Below are 22143 nucleotides of genomic sequence, written 5' to 3'. Positions count from 1 at the left end.
ACATTCAGCATTGTTGATGCTGATCTTCCAAGAAGGATTACTAATCCTGCTTCAGGCCAATTTCCTGATCAAGTTATCCAGGGCCTCATGCTAACCTAAGAGATCGGGAAGATGGTACACATACTGTGCTCAAAGAGTAGGAGTATGATATGTCGAAACATACAGAAATCAGACTGACATGATTAACTGTTCATTCTTTTTACCATGTTCATAATGCTTTGATTTATCTGCCAAATAATCACAGCTCATTCTTTCTATGCAAGACTACAATTGTTTCAATAAATGTATTGAAGTCTTTATTCATATCTTTCTTGTGTTTATCGTGGGCATGCATAAGTAAACAATGAAAGGGTAAGATGTGTTTTCATGATTCCCTTGAGGATCTGAGTCTCATGCTCTTGGTTTCGAAGCACACCTGCCATCCGTCACAAAAGAGACTTCACATGTGATGTATGTAACTAATGTTTGAATTCCAAACAAATAATCAAAACAACATGAACATTATGTATTTAGGGCCCAAATCACATTCAGAATTATTACTACCAGTACTAGTTCCAGCTGTGTTCAATGACATCAACAATATGCACACAAATATTCTAATCGTCTTCCCAGTCCCAGCACCTTTATGCAGTGCAACATGTTGTCCACCCCAGGCCCACCCTAGAAATTCTTATAATGCCATACCACTCAATTATAATGTACACCTGGGTCACTACGATATTAGGAATAGGTACATACAATGAATGATAAAACTTTTTAGCGGCACCGCGGGCTGTGGCCACACAGGTAAAACCATTATTAAATGTAATACTATTCTGGCAAGAAATCAATGTATCAGGCAAACTGCCATCCAGTGTCTTGAATCATGGGCGATTTCCTGCTTTCACTTCCCCACACACACTCACTCTGCACTGCTGTGTGGTGCCACGGATATTAGACAAGTCCATATGGAGGCGCTTGCACACATATGCGTGCAGCACCCTAATGAGATGCAACTGATACCCAGCAGATCAATCGGTTACACACGGCCGGCCCCAAGCCTTTCTCTGCCCTACAAATCACCCCAACTATTGTACACCCACAGTCTGCAGACACAATGTACTCCCCCTCCAGGCACTAGGCTGCATGCAAGTAAAGTCACTCTTGGACATTGTCCCAAGAAGCAAGTGGGGGTAGGCAGCAAGGTCAATTATGAGGCAGTCAGCAAAAGGGGTTTGACAACCATTTGCAAAGTTCACCCACAGGATGTGGTGCAGGTACAAGCCAAGGGCAATAGACGGTCACGCCAAAAGGGTCCCCGAAGGACCTTCAGGCATCAATCCAGTTCTGTGAAGCACAGGGGGTGCCACACAGTCTTTTGAGCGAACTTCGATTGTCCTGGGATGCATTCCTCCCACCAAGCCAGTCACTCTCATCACCAGGCTCGAGCCAAGCAATACTATGTGGTAACATGAGATGTATGACATTACAACGCATGCTTTTACATCGCATGCCTTTACAACACTGTTTTTACAACGCATGCCTTTACAACGCATAGTGCTTTGGGGCGCTGGATAGTGAATAGTTTAATTTACTATTCCAACTCCAGTCCCCGTGGATAGTAGGGAAGGTGTTGGATAGTAAATTAAACCTATTCCCTATCCTAGAGCGCCCCCCAGTGCAATGCGTTGTAATGGTTTGCGTTGTAAAAGTTGCGTCGTAAAGGCACTGCGTGGTAAAAGTTGCGTTGTAAAGGATGTTTCCCGGTAACATGGTGTCGTCGGACAAGGCTGGTTGAGGATAGGGCATATGGTCCTCCTCACTGAGGGCCAAGTAAAAGAACAGTAGATGAATGGAAAATAAAGCCGGGCAGCTTCTCAGTAGTTGGAGGCACCCTGTCAGGTACATGTTGATCAGAGTTGCACCCAGGCAATCCAGGCACATTGTCGGGTACACTTTGATACGTGACACACCAGACCGTTCCAGTCGCACAAAATAAAGAGATGCAAAATTCATACCTCCTGGGAAATGAGTCATAACGTCAGGTGCACATTGATTTTGGCCACACTAGAAAACTCTGGTGAACCACAGAATGAAGACTCCAAATTCTGTGTCTGGAAATGAGGCACAACGTCCGGTGCACATCGATGTTGGTTGCACCAGACAGTTCTGGTCACACACACAGTCGCTAGTTCAGTAAACGCTTCATATGGTGGAATGAGGCACTACTATGGTTACACCTCCATATTTGAGGGGCGCAACCTGTGAATCAGATACTGCATACAATGAGCATGCAGTCAGCATGATTCACAAGAGCGATGTGGCATGACGACGAAGTGGGCCACGTGGGTACAGCAATCACTGAAACCGCTCACCACCAACAAGATGCTTTTATGGGCCGAGGGCCTCACGATGAGGAGGAATGGGCCAGACTTCGGACTCTGCATAAGCCAACTGGTCTCCAGGCACAGTCTTAATTCCATACCCATACCACCAGTTGGAATCCAGCAGATGACATGTGCACTTGAGAGGACACTGCGCGTCAGGAGTCACATTTAGACAGTGTGACTCCCTCTTAGGAGATCTATGATATCCCTGAGATCTCCGAGATAAGACGGGCCAGATCAGCCAGCCCTTGGAGAGCACATTCCATGGTGCCACACAGCAGCAGATTGTCGGCTCAGACCAGCCTCTATTCAGGAAGAGTATAAGTAAGGGGGTTTACCCAAAAAGAGTCACTGGGACCTGGGTTCAAATAGTACTAGGAGGAAGGGGTCCCAGTGTGATTGACAATTATTACACATTTATCACAAACTGACACTCATAGAGCAATCAATGTATCCACACTGTTTAATTATCAATGGGATAAAGTATATTCAATATACAAGACAAATTCATAAGACATAGTAGTTGCTAGGTGCCCAGCGGAGCAGGAAAAGGGGTGAAGGTCAAGTGAGGATGTGAGAATAAAGAGAGTTGGTGACATTAAAATCAGTTAATTGGCAATAGTATCTTGACAAATTTAAATGCAAATCAAAAAGACCTACGGTTCCAATATTTCAACAAAAGGACATACTTCAAAATAGTACAATATATGTAACAATGATGGCATGAAGTTGTCGCAAAACAAGATGGTTGTCGACGTTTCGACCCTCAATAGTGTGCAGAAATAAGTGGTGCCCTTGCTGTGGGGTCTTCTTCAGGACAGTCGGGGGATAGGTAGGGGGGCAGGCAACCTATTAGAAATATTTAAAAGACTAAATTAAATGACGAAATTAATTCTATCTAACACAGGAGTATAATTATTGTGGACTTATAGAGGCCATATTACATAGGATCATGCTCCACAAATAATGGTGGATAGTGCCTGGTTGGTAAGGCACATAAATTACCGACTATGTGAAAGGGCTCTAAACGATGGTGTGGAAGGATAGCCCGGGATAATGAACGAGTACCTGCAGGTCCAGAACCACTCCGTGATCATTTGAGGCATCACGGGAAGATTAATCCGCAATTACGTGTCTGTAAGAGAACACGTGACATTAACAAATTGACATTGCAAGGACTGGCTAAGTGTCATGATTATGATCACCAAACAGGTGGGAGTGTTAAAGAAAACTGCTTACCGATTGGTAAAAAGTCATAACCCAAATGACAATGTTGGTAGTTATGGTCGCACCTGAAAAATGAAGGCGCAAGCATTAGACCGCTGGTTGGCAGGCCTTCGATCGCTAAGTACAGGTGAAACCACATTGATGCTCACCACTAAGGTAGAGTATCATTGGTGCAGAACAATGAGGATCAGAACCACTCACCGTAAGTAACGTAGATCGTGGTCCGTGCTGTTTTGGCGACACCGCGGGATTGAGAACCTCCGTGGTGTATCTAGAACAAACACACGCGAGTTAGGATATAGCCGTTCTTGTGGGGGATGCGATAACTCAAGTGGGGAAACAACGAGAAACTTACTAAAGCCGAGTCAATCGGAGCTGAAAGACGCCGTCAGACAGAGCTGCGAGTGAATTTCGATAGTGAAGTAACCAAGGTTACAGAGTCATGTGACGCAAGATGGAACTAGAAGACAGACTGAAGTCTTAATGGGAATAGTATTCATTGACTGATGCCGGTAAAACATCATTGTTTTTGCGATTGTTATTATACCTGCGCAACAAATAGGAAATTAAAAAATTAAGAAATTAAGAAATTACGGCCAAGGTCTAATGAAGTGTAATTGCCTGGAAACATTGTGGGTCGAGGGCTGAACCCCAGTATGTAGCAGTTTCATTAACGAGGACCATCTTGAAACCAGTGCAGTCAGTGACGTCTGAAACCTAAGCACAAAGTGACAGGCATACCATCATGTGTAAATACGACTGTTACAGAGTGCCTAAATCTGAAAATATTGTTACTGTAGTATAAATGATCAATCAGTTAAGATCTTGACTGTAAATGCGAGTATTGAGAAAATGGCGTACCTGCCAAACATGGGGTATAGGCCACAACGGTACACAGACATAATATCGACTCCAAAATATCGTTTGGACAGAATATCGAGTTTTAAATATCGTTTGGAGAAAATATCGACAGGACAGAATATCGACAGCCAAAATATCGTTTTTAAGGTAAGTGAAGTAATATCGACTGTAAATAATATAGAAAGTGAAAATATCCAAGTATATAATCTAGATAGTAAAAAATATCGTTTTTTAAATAATATGTAATTATTTATAGTGTTTTTATGTTATAATATGTGTGAAAAGTGTCATTTTATGTTATAATTATTTTTAATTAATGATATTTTTTAAATTATTGTGTAATTTTATTCTGTAGCGGGTTGTGGGTTTATAGGGGAATAGGGTGGGAAGTAATTTAATTATAATTAATTAAATATGTAAATTTATTAATTGGTAGTAATAATTAATTAATTGGTAATTAAATAATATATGTTAATTATTTAAAATGTAATTGGTAATTAATTTAATTTAATTTATTAATTGCTAATTATGTAAATTAAAATAATGTATTTCCTGTAGCGGGTTGTGGGTTTATAGGGGAATAGGGTGGGAAGTAATTTAATTATTATTTATTAAATATGTAAATGTATTAATTGGTAGTAATATTTAATTAATTGGTAATTAAATAATATTTGTTAATTATTTAAAATGTAATTGGTAATTAATTTAATTTAATTGAATAATTGCTAATTATGTTTAATTAAAGGGGTATTTTTAGGGTTCAGGGTCAGTTTTTAGTTTTTGGGTAAAGGGGTATTTTTAGGGTTCAGGGTCAGTTTTTAGTTTTTGGGTAAAGGGGTATTTTTAGGGTTCAGGGTCAGTTTTTAGTTTTTGGGTAAAGGGGTATTTTTAGGGTTCAGGGTCAGTTTTTAGTTTTTGGGTAAAGGGGTATTTTTAGGGTTCAGGGTCAGTTTTGGGTTTTTGGGTAAAGGGTTTTTTTAGGGTTCAGGGTCAGTTTTGGGTTTTTGGGGTACAGGGGTACAGTGTAAAAATAAAGTAAAATTAAATTTACATTAATTTAATTTAATGAAATGAAATTAAATTAAATTATATTTAAATAATTTTAAATAAAAAAAATTATTATATACTTACCAATACTTACGTTGTAATGGTAGTGCGTTGTAAAAGTTGCGTTGTAACGTCATATATCCACTGTTGCACTCTTTGCAGTGGGAATAGTAATTTTTACTCTTTTGTATTTGTACGTTAATAATATTGGCTATTATTTAATTAAATTTTGTTACTATATATATATATATGTTTTAAGAAATATGATTAAAAAAATATTATTTTTTTACTTTCATTAATTATTTAATTATTAAAAGTTATTTTAAGTATTGTTAATTATATTTTAGTAATTTTTTTTATATTAATGTAATTAAACATTGCTTTTATTAAAGTCGATATTTTTTACAACTATATTTTTGTAAACGATATTTTGTACTCGATATTTTTGTACTTACCTGTTTGTACATACAAACTCGATATTTTGGTTGTAGATATTTTTTCCTCGATATTTTGGGTAGTCGATATTTTGGTAGTCGATATTATTTCAGTGATCCGGCCACAACATTATTTGAAACAATGTCTAACCGTGCCGAACATGTTTCTCATATAAGAAAACCACAATTAAACATTGAAAGTAATGGCGTACATCCCTGACATGGGTGTAAAGCCATAACAGTAGTTGTAACCATGTCAAAACTATATTGCAAATGAGAGCAAATTAATTAAATGTATGACAATGCTAAGATAAAGCCTCCTGCAGTCAACCATGGCAGCATACCGGGAATACAGACTAGCAATGCATAGTGACTGGGAGGAGCTTCAAGGTAATGTGGCCAGTTGGGAGAACGAACTGTCATGCTCATTGAGACCAGTATCAATCGAATCAAAGAAATACATCCATTCCAACTCACGTGTGTTCAGAATACCTGATATATCACCCCCCGGGGACCTAGAGTAGCTTTTTCAATTACCACCCATTTCAGACTGTCTGGGGAGTGTGATAGAGCCTTAAAGTGGTCCACTAGTGGGGCGCCCTGTACCTCACATCTGATCCGACTTTTGTGCTGTAGGATCCTGACTTTAGCCTTCTGTTGGGTTTGCCCAATATAGATCTTGTTGCATGGGCAGATTATGGCATAAATGACGTTCCCTGAGTTACAGTTACTGTACATTTCAACTTGATTTTGTGATGATGGTATTGAAATTCCTTGGTTTGAATGGTTGAGTCGCAAGCTTTGCATTGGCCACATTTGTAATGTCCTGCCCTGGCAGGCATGTCCCACATAGATGCAATAGTTGGTTGATCAGGAGTCAATAGTAAGGATCGAACCACAAAGTTTTTAATGCTCTTGGCCTTTTTAAAGGCATGTAAAGGTGTTGCAGTTTGGTTAATCTCATCTGATACCAAGTGCCAATGTTGATTAATGACGTGCTTAATCTTATTGCTCTTTGTGTTGAAGGTGGTTACACAGACAATGCGTTTTTCCTCTTGAGTATTTTTCTCTCTAGGTGTAAGTAATTCGTCTCTGGGATAGAACCAATCACGTTTGCGTGCCCGCTTGACCAGATGTCTAGGGTACCCTCGTTTGTGAAGTCGGCTGGCCAGATCCTCAGATTCAGAGAAAAATTTTTCTTTATCAGAGCAGTTCCTTCGAATTCGTAAAAATTGCCCGAATGGCAAATTGTCACGAAGAGCTCGCGGGTGGTGGCTGTTGTAAGAAAGCAAGGAATTCCTTTCAGCTGGTTTCCGAAATAATTTGGTAAGCAATACTCCCGATTCCTGATAGATGGTAATGTCGAGGAAATCGATGGTTTGACTGTCAGATTGGATGGTGAATTTCAGATTAGCCGATTGTTGATTGAGCCAGGTGAAAAAAGACTGCAAATCGTCATGATTTCCATTCCAGATTAAAAGAATGTCGTCGATGTACTGCATCCAGAGACCGAGCTGGTCTCTGAATGGGTTCACCGAATTGAGGACTGTGTCATGTTCGAACGCCGCCATGTAGAGAATTGCCACATCCGGGACGAAGGGAGCCCCCATCGCCACTCCAGATGTCTGTAGGTAAAATGTATTCATGAATATGAAAAAGTTCTTAGTCATTGCTATTTGGAGTAGAGCCACGATGAACTCAGCCGGAACTTGCACAGGGGCAGGTCGCCATTGCAGACACCGTGAAATCACCATAAGAGCCTCTTGTTGGGGGATGCAGGTGTACAATGAAACCACATCGCATGTGGCTAGTCTTTGTTGGTGGGGATCAAAAGGCACATTTTCAATGATGTTAATAGTATGCATCGTATCCCTTAGGTAGGATGGAGTGGACTCGGCCAGGGGTTTCAGAAAGAAGTCTATGTATTTACCCAATGGCTCGAGGATGGAGCCACATCCGGAGACGATTGGACGCCCGGGGGGATCAACCATATTTTTATGGATTTTGGGTATAGTATATATTGTGGCCAGGCGAGGATGTTTTTGATTAAGAAACTGAAATTCATTTTCAGACAAGAAACCTTGGTCAAGGCCGGCCTGAGTTAGTTCCAAAATTTCCAGAGCAATGGCTTTGGTGGGGTCACATTCCCGTGACGCCTCAAATGATCATGGAGTGGTTCTGGACCTGCAGGTACTCGTTCATTATCCCAGGCTATCCTTCCACACCATCGTTTAGAGCCCTTTCACATAGTCGGTAATTTATGTGCCTTACCAACCAGGCACTATCCACCATTATTTGTGAAGCATGATCCTATGTAATCTGGCCTCCATAAGTCCACAAAATTGTACTCCTGTGTTAGATAGAATTAATTTTGTCATTTAATTTAGTCTTTTAAATATTTCTAATAGGTTGCCTGCCCCCCTACCTATCCCCCGACTGTCCTGAAGAAGACCTCACAGCAAGGGCACCACTTATCCCTGCACACTATTGAGGGTCGAAACGTCGACAACCATCTTGTTTTGCGACAACTTCATGCCATCATTGTTACATATATTGTACTATTTTGAAGTATGTCCTTTTGTTGAAATATTGGAACCGTAGGTCTTTTTGTTTTGCATTTAAATTTGTCAAGAGAATATTGCCAATTAACTGATGTTAATGTCACCAACTCTCTTTATTCTCACATCCTCACTTGACCTTCACCCCTTTTCCTGCTCCGCTGGGCACCTAGCAACTACTATGTCTTATGAATTTGTCTTGTATATTGAATATACTTTATCCCATTGATAATTAAACAGTGTGGATACATTGATTGCTCTATGAGTGTCAGTTTGTGATAAATGTGTAATAATTGTCAATCACACTGGGACCCCTTCCTCCTAGTTCTATTCAGGAAGGGCACGCTGCTCCCTTCAATGGCAGTAATCCTCCTTGTGCACAACAGAGTCCTCTGGCAATGGGCACCATGTAGTCCATGTTCTCCGGTCCTTTGTCCCTGCAAGCATATCTCACCCAGTGCTGAGGTATGGCACTAGTAGTCATACTGGATTGTACCTTTGACGTTGGGGTTGGGGTTGGTTCAAAGGGTCTCCCTTTGAGCCACAGGTGACTCCAATGCTTAATTTGTAAAAATATAAGTGCCAGGGCTCTCATCAGGAGATCATTGCAGCTTGCATCACACATTGCCCCTTCCATAATGCCAATGATAGTAACAACAGAACTATTAACCATCACACTCATACAAGTGTGTCATTACAGACTATTTCAGGCCTCCAACGTTAATAGAATATATTGGGTGGCAGGTAATAATCATTTTTAACGTATATTGAATTAATTGTTGTTGTGGTCATCTATAAATTATAGGTTATCAGGTGCAGAAATGGACACTTGTTACAATTCTAAACCTTTGGATAGAAAAAACTCTATAGCACCCTCAAAAACTCAATGTATTACGGTATTGCGGTATATATCTTTCTTCCGCCCCACATTGTGGTTGTGGCATTTATCATAGGGTGCTATAGTACGTGCTTGGTGCCCGCCTCATCCAGAGGCTCCTCTGGTCTAGTTTGCAGTGTCCAGAGATTTGTTGAGTGCCCCCACAAGGTAAGGGTGAGTGATATATGCAAAAAAGTGAGTTTAAAATTATAGATCTACCCCTCGAAATCTTTAATAAATGGTAGGAGTCTATAATAATAATGTTGTAATATAGTCTATAATAATAAGACATAAGTGGTACTTTTCATAGATCGAGTTACTTGATCTATAAGTATTTTCAAGGTTTTGTCGACATGTTTCAGCCCCCCTTGGCTCGAAAGAGTCTATGGGGCTTTCGTCAGGACTAACAGACAAACAAACATTAAAATGTGTCTTGTACTTACACAACTTGTGTAGTGACTTTTAGAATGCCTTTTTGTAGGCTTTCACTGACCAACTGCACTCTTTTTGTCTGAAAGACATACAGACATAGAATACACATTTATAAATTGTATACGGTATTATGTGCTGTCTTTTGTGGGGGACGAAAGATAGTTCCTATCTTATCTTTCTAGTATCTATAATTTAGATTTTGTCCGGCATTTAAGTAGAGGAGCTACTTTAGCAGAGGGCTGAGGAGGTTAGAAAGCGGTAATTGTCCTGTTAAAAAATACTGGTGTCATGGACCCCAAAGATGTGATAGTATGTACCTCTCAGAGTTGTCTTTCATTAAGGTTATGGTATGACAGTAGTTACATTTCTATCCAAAGGTTTAGAATTGTAACAAGTGTCCATTTCTGCACCTGATAACATATATACCTAACCTGGGGAAGTAAATGGATATTCTTTCCTCCTCCTACCTTCTTGATTATTTTTCATCTATAAATTAGCCAGACTGGGCCAACTTGTGGCAGACTGTCGCAAGAGCTGGTGTTGACAATTAAGTGCAAGAGCCAAGCACCGGAAACCACAGACTCAAATTAAGCATTGGATGTCTCCCCTAAAACTTAGTTGTGTCTGCCATGAGGTTGTGGAATGTAGATCTTTATCTTTAGTGGGGCCATGATTGGGCTCAAGAGACCAAGTGTCAAAACCTCCTCGTCCAATCTCTATAGCCGACCAATATAGGGCAGAGGTCTGTTGTTTCATGCATGCACAGTGTTTTATAGCTGTCACTGGGGAATGCCCATATGTGCTCCTCCAACCTCCGGTGTGGACTGGAGCTAAGCACCAAGGCACCACACAAAGAGCTTAGAGCACAAGGAAGCCCACTTTCTAGTAGTGGCATTTCTGTGTGAATTACAACAAAGCCATCTTTATCACTCGCAAGGGGTTTTCGCTGCAAATCCAATGATGTGAAACATGAGGCTGGTCCACTGCAATCTACTATTGCAGTCTGAAGTGATTCCAACCATTTCCCCATGTTAGTTTATTTAAAGAGCAAGCCTCAGAGGCAGTGAAAACATGCATGGGTATTGCTCACTTGCCTGGGCAGCGGACACTCATGTGTACCTGCCATGCCTTTCACCTTCAACTCACTTCACCTCATAAGATGTACCCTCGGGTACTCGGGTAGAAGTGAAAGGTCCTTTCAGGATGGCTAGTGAATTAAACAGGCCAGTCTGAGTAAACACACAGTTGCATGCATCAGCCTGCTGGACATGTCTTTAAGAGCACCATTGGTACATAGCACACACCAGCCTGCAATGGCAGGTCGGACTTGTATTTAGGAGCACCATTGGTACAAAGTGCATAGCAGCCTGCAATGGCAGTCTGGACATGGTTTTAGGGGCACTATTGGTGCAAAGCACAATGCATTTACTAGCACCATTGGTGTGAGTGTGCTCCCCAGCCTGGAAGGGCAGGCCGGACCCAGATCTTAAAAAATAATAGGTACAAGTGTGTACTCACTAGCTGGCCTTGGCAGACCTGACCAATGCTTTAGAAAACTCAGGCGAGCACCACTTCCAAACGTATGTAGGAAGGGCACACACACTTGCACACTGCACGTCCAGTGTTAAAGTGCCCCAGGCACTAGGGTCTTAACAAGAGAATCAGCCACACCCATGAAGTGCCCAATCAAGTGAGCTGACCCCCTAGGTAGGGAAAACCTACATGAGGGTTTATCCCTACCACAGTAATGCACATGTACCTACCCAGCCACTCACCTACCCCGTTTTGGTGGTAGTGAATGGTCCCCGCAAGGTTGGCTACAGATTGAGGCAGGCCACCCTGAGTGTGAGAAATTTTTGACAGGCTATTCAGTTAGGTAGCACAATCAGTGTGGCATCCCCCTAGTAGCCGGTGTCGTACCTGCCCCAGGTATGTGGTGTACCTTTACAAAGGGCACTCACAGGTATGACACCTAACTCAATCGAGTAATAACCCTATCCTGACATGCAGTACAGTGCAAAATTGCCCAGAGTCCTAAGGTTAAAAAAACATAGTTGGCAAGAACCAGGAGAACAAAAAGCAAACAGTTGTAGGAAGGACCATGTCCAACACACAGGCACTTTGTTATTAAGGAAGGGGCTTCAGATGCTGTGTAGTCTCTTCTCTGAAACAGATTGTATCAGTGATACATGTGAGATCTCAAGGGGGCATTTCCACATTTGCATAGGGCTGTGATGTACTATTAATCAGGGTGCAGAGAAGAAAGGTGCTTTAAGGGGTCACAGTGACTGTAACCACAAAGAGGCTGTAGAGTGTCAATGTCAGCATGCCTCCGAGGTAGACATTTGAGTGTGGATCCACCAGACATCCCCCTATAGGCAGGCTCAGTCACTCACTACACCCACCTGCTGGTTGATCTCTGTCTCTCTACGAAAGCAAGCAACGTTGCCATCCACAAAGTAAAGACAGACTGGCTGCTTCAAACAGCGGCCCCATCTTGACCGAATATGCTGCTAGCAGGGAAGAAGCAGGTTTACAGCTACCTGGAGGCAGTTTCTTATAAACAGTAGGGCACACTTACCAGATATGGGGCAGCTAACCCTATATACAATCCTGTCTGATGTCATTTACCAGCCAGATATTTTGCAGGATCCAGCCCTTTGTGGCCAACTGGAACATCTTGGAGTCAATATTCCTTCTGTGTCCATGAAGCAAACAAACAGGAGGTCAACCGTTTGGTACTTGGAGAACAGTTTGAGTCACTGGATGCCAGCGAAAGTGAGGAATCCTTGAGTCTTCTTCTTCCAACAGTTTTCAGATGAGTATTCCCAGGTCCGGGAATGTTTAGAGTAAGTGATGGTTGAGGTGCTAGATTTATTCAGTGTAGTAGCCAGTGACTTGATCAATTCTATCACTCAATTCTAATGATTTGTTAACGGTCCCCACCTCCTTTTGCAGCACCTCCTTTCTCCCTTCCTGTAAAATTACATGGGATCCCTTGTTTAAAGATTGAAAACCTGAGCTGTTACCAGACAGACCTCTTTTCAAATCAGTAGCCATTCCCCCATTCAGATGATCTCTCCTACCATATGACACGGTAACTTCTGGCTCACTCCCCTTTTCTGACTGGAGCCTGGCTATCTGCCAGGGTCCTGGCAATGAATAGGTGAAGATCACTTTGGTATCTCCTAGACAAGAGAGGCAGAGCTAATGCAACCATTTGTTCTGCCAACTGTTCCTTGCCACAACTAAATTGCTAATGCCAAATTGCTAATCCCTGTTAAATGGTCATAAATGGTCAGTAGATTATACCTATTTGGTCAGCCTGTGCTCGAAAGCAGGCTATTGCTTCCTGAGCTAGAATTCTTAACTTTCCCGGTCAAGGATGCATATTCTAGTTCTGACTTGAAGTATGATTTTAGAGCGTAGCACACACACTACGGCACTGATAAGCAGTATTACAAGACATATCATCGCAATGGTAGCATGAATATGGACCAAAAGGGAGAACATCTAGGTGACCATGCAGAAAAGTGAATTTGCTGCAATTACTTCTAACTGGATAGCTGTACAGAGGTCAACGTTTATAATTAATTATTTTTAAGTAGTCACAACTGCAATTACTCTCTTTTCGCTACATTTCTTATGTGAAGGTTAGGGGAGGTATGATGTTAAGCACAATTCCCATGCATTTTGCACTCAGTAGCACATCTAATCATGAAACCATATGTGTATGAGAGAGAGGGTATGTCAGCTTGTGTAAATCATTGCAGATAACCCAGTCGTACACTATTAAGTAATAGATGTGGCGTGCTAAACAGGTTCATTTAGCTTTCACCAGGTTTGAAGGTGGTGATGTCCTGTTCTGTGATGACTTTCTGATCAATTGTGTTTGATCAGCACATTGGTTGAGTGAAGGACCAGTGATTTAGATTAGTGATTATAGAGGTTTAACGTACATATTGAATAGTGATGTTGAAGTGGGGGATTCATGTCGAACTCCTTAAGACTCAAGCACTGTGAAATGGTTTAAACATTTATTTTCACTCCTGGGCTCTATTTTGAAGGTGGGACATAGTCACTTAAAGGCAGGGCTAACAATGCCCATTGATGCTTTCAGGGTGTTGAAAAGTGTTGTTTTGTCAGCTGTGCCTAAGGCTGGCAAAAAAATCTATGAGAACAATAAAGGCAGGCGTATCTTTGCAGTGTGTTTTTCATGATTTGGAAGATGCAGTTATCATGTTAGATGTAGTACATCGGGAGACTGATTAGCGGCCGTGCAGGAATCTGTCCTTTCATTATATGTATGATGAGCTTGTAGTACAGTGTTGGGGTCAGATACAGATTTGTGGATCCGCAGCAAAATGTAAATGTTAACATTTAGTTTATAGGTGAACTTGCTGGCTTCCTAATGCAGTGTTAAGGCATGGAGACTTACAGGGCGGTAGAATCATCTAATGTCACGCTGCCTGTAGTTCTGTGCTCCAGGATAAATAGCATTTTCGTTGTCATCCCATCGATTTGGAACATGTGTCAATCTGAATTCCATATCGCATCTGACCTTTTTTGTTGTACAAAATAACTAAAGACCTTATAGGACAAAAAGCATAGGTTTCTTCTTTTATCAGCGACAAAGTGCAGTGAGAGTTTCATACATGAGCAAGTGACATAGTGCAGCACGGGCAAGTCACCCAGTTGCGCTGCACTGCGTGACAGGGAAAGGGCAGAAATGCGCCATATTTAAGTCAATGCGGCGCATTGGTGTCCTTTCCCTTTTGCTGGTGCCTTTTAAGCATCCTATTGCCAATGCATGCACCCTTGCACAGTGGTGCAAGGGTGCCTGTGTTGCATGCAGGACTGTGTTGTGCAGAAAGGGACACCTTCCTGCACAAAAATATTCCTGGGAGGCATATTCCTCTTTCTATGTGTGCTGCAGAATTCAGCACACATAGACAGAGGAAGGAACGAGGAGAAATAGAGGTATTTTTTCTAGTTTTGCCTCCTTTTGGCAGGTGTAATATTTTGGCTCCTTCCCAGGTTCACAAGTTATTGTTAATCTGGGGATGCGTCAAAATCCATTAGATTTGTATTGGAACACCCGCTCAATGTCCATAGAATGGCTACCCAGGCAGAGAAACCCATGCCGCGATTTACGCAGAGTTGCATCATTGCAGATGTTTAAAGCCACTCAGACTCACGTAAAGTGGCTTTGAGAGGCTTCAATAATCCTAGAGGTTTTCATCTTGCATGTACCACGTTGGGGGGGGGGGGGGGTGGAAACATGACTCAACCCTCTCATAAATATGCCCCAGAGTATATGCGTGTTAAAGAAAAGATAAAACACCATAACATCACACAACAAAGTATCATATATGTGCCAATCCGTGGAATATCACTTTATGTTGAAAAAACAATTGTACATTTTATATCGTATCTTTGTATTACATTCCTCACATGTGCGACTGTAATAATGTTATTTATTTTTTTCAATTTAACTTCCTACGTCAGTCCATGTTTGCATCTGTCACAACTAAAGTAGCTTTGATATTTTTATTTCGGAGAATATTATTGTATCCCAGAAAGTATGGGTATTTGTAGATTCTGCGCACTGCTTATTGGAATTTAATAGCCAGCTTGGAAAGCATTGCATGAACATGACATGTCAATAGAAACCTTTTGAAGCCCGACAAGGTGAAATCTGCTTAACAAGGCTACCGCACCTGTCAAAAAAGATCAGAAATGCGTGGTATCATAAGGGTTATCATTGACATACATCACTACAATTTGTTTCCCCTGAAAAAGCTCATTAAAACCATATCATGCCACCAGCTAAGCTTCCAGGCCAACACTAACGACTCTGTAGCCTTCAAGAAGGTTATGGATCAAATACTTTGAGCAGGTAACCTTCGAATTGCACAGCTCTAATTTGCAAAGTTTTGAAAGTGTGATTTCTAGAAAAGGGCATTCAATTGCCTTATTTTTTAAATCTTTTTTTTTATCTCCTCTGTGATTTGTTTGCACTTTTCATGAAGAAAACATGGCCCAGTTTGCTGAGGTGATGGTGTATGTAGGAGTTGTGGATGTTAATGATCACGCGCCAGAATTTGCCAGACGCTACGACACTTACGTATGTGAAAATGCAAAGATGGGGCAGGTATGAAAAGTTAACGCCAGAAAATTGTATGTTGTTATACTTTGTAGATTGCCTTCCTCAATTTAGGATGGAGTGCGTTGATGCAATAAACAAGTTGTTTGTAGTTCCATTAGCCATAATGTTTCTGTATTATGGTCCATTTTTCTTTATAGATTTACGCAGTTGTAAGTAATGCTTATTTATTTATTTATTTATTTATGTATTTTGATGAGTTTTATATAGCGCTGGCTAGACCCGGAGGTATCAGATCGCTTTACGAGAGTATCGGCAAGAAACACGTTACACAGAGTTAAAATACATAATACAATGTTGCACAGAAGAGAACAAACTAGGGCATTAGAACATGAGAATACTGGAGGATAGAAAGCATGATACAAAAATAAGGCAAAGTAAAAACAAGGGTAAAACCATAACAGCGGGAGATAAGCTGTGACAAGAACAACTAAAGGGGCAGCAGCAGGGGGAGAACACAAAGGAAGGGTAAGAAAAGCAGATAGGGACAGGAAAGAGAATGAGAGACAAAACAGAGATGGGACCAGAAGTATAAACAATAGTCACAAACAAGGAGCAGATCCATGGAGAAGAAAGACGATCGAGAAGTCACCCAGCTGGAGACCAGCGGGGATGGAGGAACGGACCAAGTTTGCAAGATGGCGGATCAAGGACAAGAGTGACAATAGGAGATGGTCCCAAAATAGTGGAGTTCATATGAGTCCTAGTTGAAAAGCCAGGAGGGCTAAGTCCCAAAAAAAACAGGGAGCTGATTTATTGGAGGGGAAACAAGAAGGGGAAAGGAGTCAGATAGTAAAAAAAAAAAGGAGGGGGCTGGCGGTTTCCGAAGCACAGTCGTGTCTCCCACACATGCACAGGATCTGGGCAGCGGGGGCAGCATTATCCTATCCATTTTCCCAGGTGTATGGGAGACCGATACAGGCTCCAGGGCAGCAGTCCAGAGAACTGGAGGCCGCAGAGTTTAAACCGGAGGGGGCTGGATGATGTAAATGATTTTAGGAACTGACTTTTGAAATATGTGTAGAACGTGGTATTGTATAGTGTATTCTTATTGCAGAAACATTGATTTCTGTTCTATTAAATATAGTCTACAGCTTTCTAAAGTCTGGAGTGCTACACCCTTTGTTCCTGCTATGCCTGACAACCTTGGTGAAGTATTCCCCCAAACTTTTTGCCTTCACCTCTACTGTTTACTGAATTTGTTTTTGTTCACTTTAGGACTTTTCACTTTACTATTGCTAACCTGTGCTAAAGTGCTTGTGCTCTCTCCTTTACACATAGTAAGTTTGGAGGGCACTACATTGAGACTTTTAATTTACTTGTAAATCCCTAGTAAATGGTACAACAAGTACCCTGGGCTTGTAAATTAAATGCTATTACAGTGGTGAAACGAAACTTGAGGGGGCCCTCCTCCAAGATACATGGAAGGTCCCCGCTCTGGATTTAATCCAGAGCTGTAAGGCCAGAGTACTGTGCTGAGGGGGCCCCCAGCAGCTCGAGGGCCCCCACACTGTGTGGTGTACGGAGGCCTGTGTTACGCCACTGTGCTATTAGAGGGTACCGCACACATTGTGCCACCCATAAAAACAGCACTGTAAAACATGCCTTAAGGCTTCCACTGCAGCCTGTGTGTGCAGTTTTAAACTGCCATTTCGACATGGCAAAATAAACCTTTTGCCAGGCCTACACCTTCCTTGTTCATGTGTATAGGTCACCCCTAAGGTAGTCCCCAAAGGTTTATAGGGCAGGTTGCATGGTATTAAAAATGAGTAAATGTGAAATTAAGTTTGAGTGGCAGTGAAAAATGACTGAAATTGTTTTTCACTGGTGTAAGGACTGTCTCTCCCAATGACTAACACTGGGTTAACTTATTACATTTAATAAATGCTAATGCTAATTTGGGAGCAGGTAGAAATATATTATTTACACTGAAGTATATTGTAATTTAAAATCCTCTTTTAAAGTGAAGTAAAAATTTGAGTTACAATACTGAAAATTACACTTTTAGAAAACTGGCATTTTCTTGTCCCAACTAGCTGTGCCTCTCTACCAGTCTCCTGCGTCACAAGATTGTGAATAGCTCTGCTTTTAGGGTTTGTGTATTTCTTACAGACAATGACACAAATGTGGCTTAGGTATGGACATCATGGACCATCTTGACAGGATGACTGGGAAGGGGCCGTACCCAGCCCCACTTACATTCCAAAGGGCAATTTGCCTACAGCACACACAAAAGACCCTGATACCAGGCCTGCCCTGCCTTTTGTCACTCCTTACAGTTTAAAGCCTTGACCAAGGGAAGAACTTTCAGCAACTGGTGCTAAGAGTAAGACAGCGCAGTACCCATACAAAGGTTGTCACCAGGTATATAAATATAGGACCTCCAGAGCCAATTATCAGAACACTCCTGGACCCTTGGAAGATTCAGAAACATTACTGTCCTGCTGCTAAAGGACTGCCTGCAAGTTGGAGGACTGTCTTGCTTTCTGAAGAAGGAAGAATAAACCTCATTGCCTTGATCCCAGGCTTTTCAGAGTGACACCAAGGGTGCCCGGCGTGTGAGCTTCAGAGGCCTCCCTACAACAGCCCAGCTGATCACCTGCAACTGGATCTGCCTGGAGATTTTAAAGTGAAGTATGTGACAATGTTGCTTAAGTACAGGAAGTGTAAAGGGAAAAGCAGTAAGATGTCATTTTTTGGCAACACACAACAAAACAGTGTCTAGATGCCCACTGATGTCTGCCAAAACCCTGTTGCTGGCCTCTTCAGGAGTGAGTGTTCATTCCCAAGTGGCGCCTCTCCAGGTCCTGGACCTTTGGCTGGCATCAGTGGGCTTCTAGCCCCTGTTATGCTGTGCGCTGCCAACAAATGACATCTTACTGCCTTAGTGCAAGGGTGCCTGAGTTGGTGCATAGCTGTTGTTTGTGTTCCACAGCAGGGGTGAGCCATATTCTTGTAAATGTAGCGCATCCCTGCTTTTTTTAAATTACGCATCTTGGCCGAGCAAAATTGCTTGTAGCACCACGCTGAAACATTTCATTGTAAATATGCCCTTTGGTCTCTTATGGCTCTTTCGGTGGCTATAATGCTGCAATGTCCCTCATGGGCTAGTTGAATGATTTGCTGACTTAGGATCTCAATACAACACCTTCCTCCATAATGGACAGGTCATACTGTACATTATTGAATTTTTGAAAATTCAACTTCTTCAGCAAAAGGTGGAGCATCCCTTTTCCTTGATTGAGTTGAAATGATGTTCTAGAGAATAAGCATGTTCTTATCAGCATTAGTACCAGCAATGGCCCGTTCAATGGACAGAGCTGCTAGTGTGCTGGACCTCACAATGAAATCAATGTACTCCTCATCTGTTTTGGCTTCTGAACTGTGCCACTGTAACAGTACTCATGAAAAGTAATCAGCAGGGTTCTTATCTTTACCTAGTTTGTGTACAGTTGCATAGTAATACTGTTGCAGTCGCAAAACCCACCTCTCAATGTGAGGGGCATTTTGGCTTTCCTGTTTCCAAAAATAGTGAGCAGTGCTTGTTGGTCTGTAATGATAGTAAAGCATTTTCCTTTTAGAAATATGTGAAAATGTTCGCATGCCCACACTTCAGCCAGACTCTACTACTCCCGGCTAAAAATAGGCACATTCTGTATCAGACAGGCATCGACTGTCATAAGTCACAAAATGTCTCTAAATATTCGGGTTACCATTTTGCTGAGCAAGGATTGCTCCCAGCTTGACCAGGTTCACATCGATTGGGATCTCAGTATGTAACTTGATGCCAAAACAGGCCATCTCGGTTGGATTTTCAATCACATGTTTTACTTTTGTGAAGCTTTGATGGCCTTCAAGTAGATCACTGGAAAGGAGCATCTCGGTTTGTCAAGTCTCTGATGGGGCATTCACTTGTAGTAAAGTCACAAATGTACTTCAAGTAATAACGGGACATGCCGAGAAAGGATTGCAGCATGGTGACATCTTGTGGGGGATAGGTAGCTGACAGTGCTTGCACTTTATCTGGGTCTGGAGTTATTCCCTCATCAGAGAATATGTGCCAAAGTATTTGAATTTGGTCGGTTAAACTCATACTTTGCTGCATTTAGATTGAGACCTGCATCAGCAAGTAACTGGCACACTTGCGTAAGAGCCTTATCATGCTCCTTTGTCATAGCCCTAAATACCAGTATGTCATCACTGTAATTAAAAGCATTCTTGACAGGTCATATTATTTAACGTATATTTGTGCAGCTGACAACGCTCCAAAACGCAACCTCTTGTATCTGAACAAACCAACATGAGTTGAAAATGTAGTGAGGTACCTGCAATTTTCTTCCAACTTGATTGTATCACTTTGTTAGGTTTAGATGGGAGAAGACTTTGGCACCATTCATTTGCATGATCATGTCCACTACGTGTGGACCAGGATGTTTTTCTCTCTTGATTGCTTTGATGGCCTGGCGCATATCAACACAAATGCCCACTGCACACTCACTGTTCTTTTTGGGCACCACCACTATGGGTGAGACCCATGGCATAGGACCGGCGGGTGCTCAATTATTTCATGCTTTAATGCTTCTAGATCTTTCTCAACAGCTGTGGAAAGCTGTGGCAAGTGGAAAGCGGCTCTGCCGTGCCGCTGGGCACCAGAGCGAATGTCCTCTTTGATGTGAAGTCTCACATTCATTGTCTTGAGTCTGCCTAGTCGATGAAATAAAAAGATGGAAACTGACTCACAAATTCAGATTTAATGTGAAGGTTGTAATTAGGAGGCATCAGTCCCATGTCAGCAGCAGAGACAAACCTGAGCAGGCATGCACTGGATGAGGCTCCTTGAAGAAAATTAATTGGTGCTTGCACGGATACTGTTTAGTGTGTCATTGTCACTATGAATGATTTTTGACTGCAACAATTAAGACACAGCGCACGTTTATACTTCCATAATCGACGGTTGAGGTGAATCACTGGAGATAGGCTGTTGAACTTTTTAACCGGCATGATGTTAATCAACGCGCCACTGTCTATGATAAAGGATATGGGGCAACTGTTGACCTTTATTGTAATCTTGGGGCAATGTGCAAATTAATTCTGTTGTTTCGTGTGGTGGTTTGGTGTTGTCTTTTGTTCTTCTTTGCAAGCATCAAAACCTACTTTTGCTTGTTGTTCCTTGGTCAATACTGCCACTGCATATCCATCTTCTTCACTGGCACTCGATAATGACGTTGTCGAGCCAATGTAGGATGAACTTGACGACGATCGACTTTGTCTGGTTTGTACTAGTCACGCAGCTGATGTTCTTTTTGGTTTTGTGGGCATGACGAGAATGCTCCTGGAATATTCGGGTGTCCATTTTCTCTTTTTACTGTGACGTAGTTAGTTAGGTTTGATTTTTGCAAACCATTATGAAGTGGTTTTCCTTGTTGCAACCTTTGCACTTTTGTCATATGGCAGGACATTTGCCTTCATGGGGAAGTGAAAACCAACATCGAAAAGTCAACTTTTTCTTCTTTATAGACATCGAACTGCATTCATCCACCTTGTACATGTGCTTGCTTTTCATGACCAACACTGATTAGTTTTTTCGCTGTTCCAGCTTCCATATCAGCAACTTGTCAACCTGCTCTTTCTTCTGCTCTTGCAGCCATTAGTACTTTCTCTAAGCTGAGCGTCTCTTTCGACACGCGTCAACAAACAGCCATCAATAACTCAGAGATGTATGGCTTCTTCATCAAGAAATTCATTAACTTGCAGTGCTCGATAAGCATATCAAGTCTCAACAAACTCCATTGTTTCACCAGCTTTGTGTCTGGCTTGATTGAAACTACAACTTTCATAGTCGAAATTTGTCATCAGATTGAACTTGGCTTCTAACACTTCCTTGATTTAACAGAATGATACTGTATCAGCATGTGATATTTTCTTTATCACTTCTTTCACTCCATCACGAGCAAAGTTTTTTAGGTACTTAATTATTTTTTCATCATGTACTTCTTCCAGTGAGTCTATGAAAACCTTGAATGTCTCGATCCTTACAGTCTACCTGGTGCCAATATTATGCTTTTTTGCCATGTTGAATGGTAGTGGTTTCAGGAATGTGGCTGCACCCTACATCATCCTTTCTGCTGCCATTGAAAAATATTTCACTATTCCGAAGGCCTTTCGGTGCACTGGA

General features: G+C 41.7%; 1 protein-coding gene across 1 annotated transcript in view; it reads left to right on the top strand.

The window, feature by feature from the left end:
- CDH19 (cadherin 19) overlaps positions 1 to 22143 on the top strand; it is a 1180733-nt gene that overhangs the window by 929965 nt on the left and 228625 nt on the right. Inside the window, exon 9 of the mRNA XM_078687509.1 lies at positions 15835 to 15956. Coding sequence (XP_078543635.1) covers positions 15835 to 15956 — 122 coding nt within the window. The remainder of the gene's footprint in view (positions 1 to 15834; positions 15957 to 22143) is intronic.

This window comes from Lissotriton helveticus, chromosome 4_1 (assembly GCF_964261635.1).
Source record: "Lissotriton helveticus chromosome 4_1, aLisHel1.1, whole genome shotgun sequence".
NCBI classification, from domain to species: domain Eukaryota; kingdom Metazoa; phylum Chordata; class Amphibia; order Caudata; family Salamandridae; genus Lissotriton; species Lissotriton helveticus.
Note: the sequence above shows the minus strand (reverse complement) of the source record. Positions and strands in the feature narration are given on the sequence as shown.